Source organism: Balaenoptera physalus (assembly GCF_965194825.1).
Source record: "Balaenoptera physalus genome assembly, chromosome: 11".
NCBI lineage: Eukaryota > Metazoa > Chordata > Mammalia > Artiodactyla > Balaenopteridae > Balaenoptera > Balaenoptera physalus.
Window position 1 is genome coordinate 38,300,535 of NC_138896.1, and position 10,880 is coordinate 38,311,414.

General features: G+C 44.3%; 1 protein-coding gene across 1 annotated transcript in view; it reads right to left on the bottom strand.

Annotated features, from left to right (window-relative positions):
* Positions 1 to 10,880, bottom strand: part of RAB44 (RAB44, member RAS oncogene family) — a 41,916-nt gene that overhangs the window by 21,684 nt on the left and 9,352 nt on the right. Inside the window, exon 2 of the mRNA XM_082412697.1 lies at positions 5,260 to 5,477. Within this exon, the coding sequence (XP_082268823.1) occupies positions 5,260 to 5,477 (218 nt within the window). The remainder of the gene's footprint in view (positions 1 to 5,259; positions 5,478 to 10,880) is intronic.

A 10,880-nucleotide genomic window follows, 5' to 3' on the forward strand; every position in this document is an offset into this window, starting at 1 on the left:
AGACAAATAATAGCTATCTCTGTTTTCTCCATCTTATATTAAATATAATACAAGTATACATTCTATTTTTCATAAGATCTGGATTTGTTTTTCGTGAAGAAACTAGTTAATCTGAATTTCCTACACTTCTCATTTTTTTTACTTATCAAATGAGCCGACATTATCTTTACATGATGTTTAAGATTATAAAAATGTGAATCTGGGGACTTCCCTGGTGGTGCAGTGGTTAAGAATCCCCTGCCAATGCAGGATTCGATCCCTGGTCTGGGAAGATCCCACATGCCCTGGAGCAACTAAGCCTGTGCATTACAACTACTGAGCCTGCGCTCTAGAGCCCGCGAGCCACAACTACTGAGCCCGCCTGCTGCAACTACTGAAGCTCGCGTGCCTAGAGCCCGTTCTCTGCGGCAAGAGAAGCCACAGCAATAAGAAGCCCACGCACTGCAACGAAGAGTAGCCCCTGCTCACCGCAACTAGAGAAAGCCCGTGCACAGCAATGAAGACCCAACGCAACCAAAAATCAATCAATCAATAAATTTTTTTTAAAAAAATGTGAATTTGTGTTCAACTCAGTTGATTCATTATTGTAACAAATTTTATATCAACAGTACTTATATTTTTTTAGTGTGTCACCTTACACACAATTTCCGAGAGCCTTAGGTAACTTGAAACTGAACTAATAATAATTAAGTTAATTGATAAATAATTTTTGGCTACCTGGAAAATTTCTAAGAAAAATTTAATACTGAAACATTGATAGCTAAGCATAATTTTAAATATATATCTTTTTACTTATTTTTACATGCTAAAGAGCAGCTGTTCTTTGGGTCATGTTAGTGAGCGAATTCATTTTTTCCACTTTAAATAGTTATGCAAGGGAAAGCAGGGATTCAAGTAGATATGTGTCTACCCATATTCGTATCAGCTATGTTAACAATAGCTAAAAGATGGAAGCAACTCAAATGTCCATCAAGGGATGAATGGATAGGCGAAATGTGGTATATACAAACAATGGAATATTATTCAGCCTTAAAAAGGAAAGGAATTCTGACACATGCTACAACGTGGATGAACCTTGAGGACATTATGTTAAGTGAAACAAGCCAATCACAAAAAGACAAATACTATATGATTCCATTTATATGAGGGACCTAGAGTGGTCAAATTCAAAGTAGAGTCGGGGTTTCCAGGAGAGAGGGAGCTGGGAGAATGGGAGTTAGTATTCAATGGGTACAGAGTCTTCTTTAGGGAAGATGAAGAAAATCTAGAGTTGGATGGTGGTAATGGTGATGGTTGCACAGCATAATGTCACTGAACTCTGCACATAAAAATGGCTAAAATGGCAAATTTTAAGTTATGTATATTTTACCACAATTTTTTTCAAGTTGTGCAAGGGATATGTGTGATTGTAGAAAGTCATGTTGTGTATTTGTGAGCTTTGCTAGTTTACTAAAATGCTGTCTAAGACAGTTCTCAATTATTTACCCATTAGTTTTTTCTGGGAAATAGAGTTTAATTACTTTGTTAAAAGTTATAATCACTCCGATGTTTGAGATGATACTAGGAACAAGAGTGACAGAGAAAAACAACTGTGTCTGCAAGGAAAATGGGATGTGCTTTTGCTTTCCAAGGGATAAGGGAAGTGGTTTTGTCTTAAAGTGCTTGGTTGTTCCAGAACATGAAAAAGCAAAATCTGAATGGATATAGAGAGTAGTAGAGGATTTGTTGAAAGGGAATCTTATTTGTCTTGATTTATAATACCTGAGTCTGAAAATAGACTATGAAGTATATGTTAACATTTTGCTAAATTTGGCTCAGTTTTGATGGGTTTAAAACTCAATCAATAGGGGGCTTCCCTGGTGGCACAGTTGTTGAGAATCCACCTGCCAATGCAGGGGACACAGGTTCGATCCCTGGTCCGCGAAGATCCCACATTCCGTGGAGCTACTGAGTCTGTGCTTTAGAGCCCGTGTGCCGCAACTACTGAAGCCCGCGCGCCTAGAACTGAAAAGCCCGTGCACTGCAACGAAGAGTAGCCCCCGCTCACCACAACTAGAGAAAGCCCGTGCGCAGCAGCGAAGACCCAACACAGCCAAAAAAATAAATAAATAAATTTATTTTTTAAAAAAATCAATCAATCTTGTGAAAGTTTTACTGCCACATGTTATATTAATGCAAAACTAGAATTTGGCTCCATCTCTATTAAAATGATAAATTGGTCTTAGAGCTCTAGGCAAGGGTTAAAAAGGGGTTACTATTAATCTTCTGTGTAAGTTGCCTGGAAAACTGATTCCATGTCTCAGCAGAATAATTTTCTCTGCTTTATTTTGGCTTTATCATGTTCTAATTTTCTTTAAAACAAAAAGCAGAGCCACTTCCCCTATAAAAGAGCTAAATATCCTTGCAATAGTGTTGCCTTCTATGTTTATTTCAAAATGTTTTATTTTATTGTCACTTTGATTAAATAGGAAACCAAGTACTATTTCTCAGGATCCCATGATTCTATCTTAATCTAGTGCTCTATCTTCTCTGATAGCTCCTTTGGTTTTGCCTTCCCAACATCAGATCCTAAATTTAAAAAAAAAATTAAATTAAAATGTCAGGGTAAAAAAAAAAATGTCAGGATATCTTTCTCTTTATTTATTAAATACCTCAACACTATTACAAGAGCATCGTGGGAAGAACTGTCAGATCAGAAAAGATATTCAGCCTTTCCTAGGCTAAGTTTACATAGGTAAAACACTCTTAATATAAATATTTCAGAAACTGCATGCTTTAGGGGAAGGCCCTAGAGATTTCTCAATGTCTTTACTATGCAAAATATGTTCTTATCTTCAGGGGAAACACTGATCAAACTCTTATGAAATAGTTATATACCGTATCCCAATAGAACATTTTACTCTCTTCCATTCTGATATTATTAGTTACTGTAATAACTACAGGCTTTCAGTCTCATTACTAAACACATTTCTGCTTTCCTACCCTGGCCTGAAGTCTTGGTTACAAGCTGCAGGGCAGTTTGTGTCTTCCACAAAGCACAGACTCAAAGTCTTGTGGAAAAGGACTGTACCAGGTTCTAAGAACTATTGATGCTTTACTTGGGTACAGGATTCCAAGCTGGCATTACCCGACTTTCAGACTGAGCCAGTGGATCACAATTTCTAGGAATCTTTTCAGTCCAGAAGCAGCCAGCTCACCCAAGATCCAGTAGATCAAGAATTAATCACATGGAACTGAATGAATGGTTGAAGGAAATCGAGTTGTAGTTATTTGCTGGGAATATAGTTGATATTATTTTTTTATTGTTTTGTTTTTATGGATGTATGAGGAAATCTTCTCTCTGTCTTCTTGAGCTGTCTCTAAACTTCAGTTTAGGAAATTATGCTTTCATAAACTGAAATTTAACATTTTAAATGGTATCTGAATCTCACTGAACCCCTCCTGATTCAGAAACCAATACTTTTCCTGAATCTCTTTCCTTTCTCTGGCAATATAGTTATTTACACAGTTTCAGTAAGAATCTGTCCTCCTTTTTACTGGGATATAGTTGAATAGATCAGTTGTGTAACTGGATGTTGTATTAAAAGATGATTCTCATTTAATCAAGTGTGACAAGCCTACTGCAAGGAGCACTTGTGGAAGCAATGCCTGCAGAGCTCTCGCAGGAAGCTGGCCTGGAAACAGGTGATAAGGAATGTTACTTCTGGGCAGGAGAGGGACCTTAGAAAAATTGGGAACCTCAAGAAAAGAGGAAGTCCGTCACATTTATAGGTGCTGCAGGTGAAAGATGCTAGAGAGAGTCTTATGCTTGGTTTCCGTATTAGTAGGGAGGCCAACTTGTTCCAGTTTGCCCAAGACTTTCCCAGTTTCAACACTGAAAGTCCCACATCCCAGGTACCCTTCCAGCCCAGGCAAACTGGGACAGATGGTCACTCTAGGTAGAAGAACGAATAACAGAGGTTTTAAAAGTCCGACTTAAGATTCCTTATGAAAATTTCTGGAGAGAAGCTAAAATGGCTCAATACTTCAAAATTCTAGATTTGCAGAGCCCAGTCAAGGAGGTCCACATGCTTTATTTGCACCCTCGCTGCATCTAAGGAAATGATCGAGCCAAACCAAATGAGATCAGACTTTTTTATGTCAAAAATAAAAAACTTTGGAGATTATTTATGATCACAGGAAATTATCTGAAACTTGGAAATAAGGCAAAAAGGTAGACAGCACATCCTTTCAATATTATATGGGGGTAAAGACTACTCAAGTGTTGTCTAGACGAGAGGAATGCACTTAGTTCATCTCATTGTTTACCTTTCATTAGAAGTCCCAGACTTATCGAAGTTACTTGTTAACTTGTAGATTTTGTCCAGGAGAGGTGAAAATAATTTTTGTCTAGTAGTACAGATAACCTCAAAGATTTATGGCCTGTTGGACATTAGCCATTTTTAAAACTGAACTCAGCAAATTTATCCTAACACTCTTCTGTCAAATTGCTTATAAATATTCCAGCTTCTCAAATGCTCCTTGAACCTGTCATAACATCTTACTGGTTCCCTCACTGATTGATAATAATAATGAATTAGATAGATCTTTGATAAGTATTGATTTTATATTTACTCAAAAGTCTTTTTTTTTTTAACCATTTTGAAATTTATATTTTAACATCAGCCATTTGTACTTTTCTGTGGCCCTGAGGGTGGAATATAGGAAGGGTCAGTTTTGATGGGGGAAGAACAAAGTCTGGAGTATAGAACAGTATCAGGAGGAGACAGCAGTCCAGTGAGACTCCAGTAACCCACATAGGACCCTTTGTAGAAAATGAAGAGAAACCAAAAAAAAAAAAAAAAATCCAGCCAATCTTGGTCTAGGTCACAGCCTAAGATTACTTCTTGGCATGTACAACCTTGGCTGATCTTCTGTTTCATTGAAGTTTGCAGTCATTGACATTGTTTGATTTCCAGGGCCCTGACTGCTCCCAAGATAAACTTCCCTGCTCAGTGGGCCTGAAATTATACCATTTGCAAGTTACTTCTTTGACCTAAAACCTTTCCTTTGTTAATATGCAAATGCTTCTGGAAGAGGGTAACACAAAAGGCCTTCTCAATCATTTACACATTAGTATAAACAAATTCCTAGACTTTCCTAAGAGCAAATTTGAGATGAGAGAAAGGGAAAACAGCAGACAAGCTCTACTTTCCTGGGATGGGAGAGTCTCAGAAGGCTGTGGAAAAGGGATTCAGGGGAATGGGGCCTTGGACTCACCGCCAGGTCCTCTCGCGTGACAAAGCCCCTCTCCTTGGCACCACAGTCCTGGAAGAAGCCCTGCAGTTCTGCAGCTGACTCGGAGGACCAGGACTCTGGCTCGGGGGCCACAGAGGCATCCTGGCCATCAGCTGGCTCTCGCATCTGCCGCCGGCGGCTGGAGCCTAGCTTCCGGCCCTTTCGGGGCACTCTCTGTCCACTCTCCATGGTGCTTTGGCCTGGGGACAGAGAGGTGAGGGGACACTGGGCTGCTGAACACAGTCACTCCCTGCTCAAAACTCTCCCATGACTCCCCATCACCCCTGGAGAAAACCCACGGTGGCTGACGAAGCCCTGCCTGATCTGACCTGCGCTGGCCTCTCTGACTCATCACCCACCCCCAGCTGACGGCCTCCCACACATCCCGCTCAGGGCCTTTGCCCTTTCTGTTCCCTCGCCTGGAATGCTCTTCCCTGAGGTATCCACATGCCCTCATCTCCTTCAATTCTCTGTTCAACTGTCAAAAGTCTTCTCTGGGACTTCCCTGGTGGCACAGTAGTTAAGAATCCACCTGCCAATGCAAGGGACACAGGTTTGATCCCTGGCCCTGGAAGATCCCACATGCCGTGGAGCAACTAAGCCCGTGCACCACAACTGCTGAGCCTGCGATCTAGAGCCCACGGGCCACAACTACCGAGCCCACACACCACAACTACTGAAGCCTGCACGCTCTAGGGCCTGCATGCCGTAACTACTGAGCCCGCATGCTGCAACTAGTGAAGCCTGTGCACCTAGATGCCCATGCTCCACAACAAGAGAAGCCACCACAATGAGAAGCCCGCGTACTGCAACGAAGAGTAGCCCCAGCTTGTGGCAACTAGAGAAAGCCCACGGGCAGCAACGAAGACCCAACGCGGCCAAAAAAAAAAAAAGTCTTCTCCAGACATCATAGGTTCTATTGCCTTACTTGGGGGTGGTTACACAGGATGGTCCAGGATCTCACTGTCTGAAAGACCAGAAAGAAGCAACTTGCTGCTCTACCAGCTTATCTCCTCACATCACAGCTTCCAGAAGGGGCTCTCTCCATCCTCCCTTCCTCCCTCTCTCAGCCTCACCTGGCCTCCAACCTCTTTTTCCTCCTCAACAACATTTCTCTACTCCTTCCACATATGCACCAGGGAATCCGTAGCTCCCCCACATGGCTTTTATGGCCTTTCAAGACGTGCACATCCTTCACCCCCTCACCTCTGCATCCCATCATGGTCCATGTCAACCTTTCTGAACCACTCGCCATTCCTGGAATGCCAGATTCCCTCCCACGCTTGCTCCCTTTGCCCCAAACCTCCCTGATTCTCTCACCCCCTTGCCTAGCTGATACCTCTTCCTCCCTCACCTTAGAGTCTAAACTCCTCCCTGAAGCTCCCCCATGCTTCAAGCAGGGTTCATGCCCCTTTATCTGTGACCCCATGATGTTCTGGGCTCCCCCTATAGGAATATTACTCTGTGCCTCAGTCCACACTGCTCCCAGCTCCCTAGCACATAGTAGGTGCTCAAGTAAGGGTTGTCAAATTCATTAATTGGGGTATTTTCATCTGTCACTCAAGGTCAGTTAGTCAATTGATTAAGGATTTTGATGGATAAGGATTTGTCCAGGTGAGGCCTCAAGGTAGGAGAGAAGGAGGCTGGAGTCTGGAAGGAGTAGAGTCTGGTCCTAGTTGGGGGTGGCGAGGGGGAGGTGAGAATAAGTCTGGGGCACGTAGAACTGTATAGGGTGGGAGGGGTTTGATGTGCACATAGGCAGCTTCCTGCAGGTGCTGAGACTTGAGCCAAGCTCTAAAGGAAGCGGGTAAGATTTAGAAGCAGCGAACAGCATGTGTGAAGGGACTGATGAAGCAGGAGCACTGCACCCACCCTGGACTTTTCCTGTTGGGGTCAAAGGTCACAGACAGGCTGAGTGGAGGGATGTGGGCTCTGCCTCAGGGGTAACGGGCTCATTGCAGGGGTCTGGAGCCACTGGTCTAGCCTCCCCTTGGGCAAGTTCCTTCACACAGATTGCATAGAACCTGAATGAAGCAATTCCTCACCCTTGGGGAGGCCCCAAACTTTAAAGTGAAGTAGAGTCTCTGACTCCTCATCAGTTATTGCCTCTTTCTCTTCCCTTTCTGCTTTTTCTCTCTACCTGTTACTCTCCATATCTCTTTCTGTCTCTCTCTTGGGGCCTTCAAAGTCTGCTTCAGATGCAGTTTTAAGATTATAGATGTAAAACTGCAGTGGTGTGCTGGAGCCACATATTAGAGGCTTGCAAGAGCCAATTGTGTACCTCTCTTCCCAACTCAGCCACCTGCAATCAGCCGCTGTGGGAGTATTTACACCATGGGAATCAGCATATGCTACAGATCAGGGGTTTTTTCCCCCAAAGAACAGTTACCAGAACATCTCTTCTGCCTAAACCCTTCCCAAGATCTAGCATGCATTTAAGCAACAACTGTTCACTGAGCACCGACTGAATGCCGGCACAGTGGAAAACGAGCCTGCTGTGATGTGTGAGGCTCCATTAGGCAAATTAGGAAAAGTGCCCCTTCCTATGGGCAGATGCAGCCCAGTGCCAGGGCCCACGGGTTGGCAAGTGGACTGTGGGCTGGATTCCAGTTCCCACTCACCCCCTTGGCCAGGTACCCTTGTACAGGACATAACATACATACCCAAGTGGAGCCCCTGGCCCTGTAGTTATAGGGGTGGACTAACTCCTGGTCTCCCCTAGAGGCACTCACATAGCCTCATGCAGGAGAAGACACAAAATTAATTACAGCACAGTGTGGAAGGGGCAGTAAACCTGTGTGCCAAGTGCTGTGAGAGCACTGCAAAAGGAACAACTCGCCAGTGCCTATCGGGGAGGACTTCCTGGGGGAGGTGACATAATTTGGCAGTGAGTTCCAGAGCAGGAGAGATCAGATTTAACCCTGGATCCCCTCATGATGCCCAGCCTTGCTCTGGGCATGTGTTGGACACTCAGTTACTCACTGTTTCCTCCGCTGACATACACTGTCCTTCGGAATGTGGGTTGTTCTACTAGATAACTGAGTAGACTCAAAAAATATTAGTGTCGTAAAAGATAAAATAAAGCAGGGGGACTGTTCTATATTCAAGAGAATAAAGATAAATGGCACCTGAATATAGCATGCAATCGTTAATTGGATTTCCCTTCAAAAAACAAAACAGTAGGGGGCTTCCCTGGTGGCGCAGTGGTTGGGAATCCGCCTGCCAATGCAGGGGACACGGGTTCGAGCCGTGGTCCAGGAAGATCCCACATGCCGCGGAGCAACTGAGCCCGTGCGCCACAACTACTGAGCCCACGTGCTACAACTACTAAAGCCCACGCGCCTAGAGCCCGTGCTCTGCAACAAGAGAAGCCACTGCAATGAGAAGCCTGCACACCGGAACGAAAGAGTAGCCCCCGCTCACCACAACTAGAGAAAGCCTGCGCACAGCAATGAAGATCCAATGCAGCCAAAAATAAATTAATTAATTAATTAAAAAGAAAATACAGTAGGCATAAGGGACATTTTGGGAGCAACCAGGGAAATTTGAATATGGACTTTATATTAGATGAATTCACTGAGCAATGTGAAATTTCTTAGGTGTGGTACAAGTGTTGTGATCATGTAGAAGAATCTCTTTGTCTTTAAGGGATCCGTGCTGAAGTGTATAATGTCTGCATCTCACTTTCAAATGGTTCTGAGTAAATACATGAGCAAATGAACAGGAAATAAGTGTGGCTGGGAGGGGGAGAGTAAATGGGGCAAATTGTTAGCCATCTGTCCAATAGCATTCATTGAACTATTTGCTCAACTCCTTTGTAGATTTCAAAGATTTCTTAATAAAAAGCAGGGGAGATAGGAATTCACTGGCGGTCCAGTAGTTAGGACTTCATGCTCTCACTGCCGGGGCCCAGGTTCAATCCCTGGTCCGAGAACTGAAATCCCGCAAGCCATGGTTCGGCCAAAAAAACAAAAACAAAAACAAAACACCGGGGTGGGGGTGGGAGCCAAGAATGAGATTCCAGGGGTTAGAATAGAGAATTTCCTCCACGAATCTAACTGTCTTTCCGCTAGTATCTCCCACTCCCCCATCACCCTCCATGTTGCCTCTGGAAACAATGATGAGATACACACCCCTCCTTGGGGTGCATCTGTCCACACCCAGAGGTCAACATCCATCCTCACTCACCATCCCCCTAAGAGGGGAGCTCCCTCCCTCCATGACCCCATGACCCTCCAATGGGCTGGGCCTTGGGCCTTGTGTATTGTAATCAAAGAAACACTCACAGCGTCAGTACCAGAAGAGAGTCCAACCCACCCTCTTGACACATAAATGTGGAAAAAGTGGCCAAGAGAGGCAGTGACTTCCAGTCCCAGTGCTTTAGAGTCAGACAGACTGCCTCCTGAGCCTTGCTGCTCACTGGCTGTGTGACCTTGGGCAAGTCACATAACATCCCTGTGCCTTAGTCTCCTCACTGGAACATGAGACTAATATCTACCACACGGGGTTGTTGTGAAGATGAGAGGAGACAACTGAAGTGGAAACACCACTTCCCATTCCCAGCAGAGCCCACCTCTCTTCTGGCTTTACTTACTTTCTTTTTTTTTTTTAATTAATTTACTTATTTATTTTTGATTGGGGATCTTAGTTCCCCGACCAAGGATTGAACCCATGCCCCCTACAGTGGAAACACAAATTCTTAACCACTGGACCACCAGGGAAGTCCCCTGGCCTTATTTTCTCTTAGCACTTGTCGCCTTCCCAGAATATTTTTATTCATTTATTTGGTAAAATTTGTGTCTCCTCTTACTGAAACAGAAGCCTCATGTGAGTAAGGAATTTACTCTTTTGTTCACTGCTCTATCCCAAATGCCTAGGACAGTGCCTCGGATACAGTCAGCGCTTAGCAAATATTTGTTGAATATATAATCCATGTAAAGCACTCACAGCTATGCCCCGAAAACAGCAACCACTAGGTAAAGTTAGCCATGACAATTGTGGTGACAACGTGGATGAGGGTGAAATTCCATTTGAGTCTCATAAAAGTTGGGTGCTGTACAGATATGATTTATCCCCACTCAGCAGATGAGGAAACTGAGGGAGGTAGGCTCCGAAAGGCAGAGACCTGCCGAAGCCATGATGTCAGAAGCAAATCTGGCACCAGATCCACTCTCCTGGTTTGTCATGGGACAGACTTGCCCCAGGACCACTTCTTGGAGAGGCACCTCCTCGGCGGACAGGAGGCCCCTCTGTGGATCACAGACGCCCGACAGAGCAGCCATGATGGGACAGGACTTTGGAACAGGGCAGAGTGGGTAGGCTTTGCTCGGGCTGTGAGACTTGGGAACTCAAGTTCCACGTGTACTTCTGTTGATGGAGATAACACACACATGAAGCAGCAAGATAAGATTCCCAGTGCGGAAGCTTCTAGAACTGAAGTGCTGGGGGAAGAGTTTACTGTGATGTGGGTACCACGTCACTGAGTCTGTCAGGCTCCCACAAGTGAAGGGAGTTAGGATCCTGAAATAGATCCCCTGTGACCACATCGCAGGACATGGGATGCTCTTGACATCGCTGTCCGGGAGTTCCCAATCGAGCTTCAC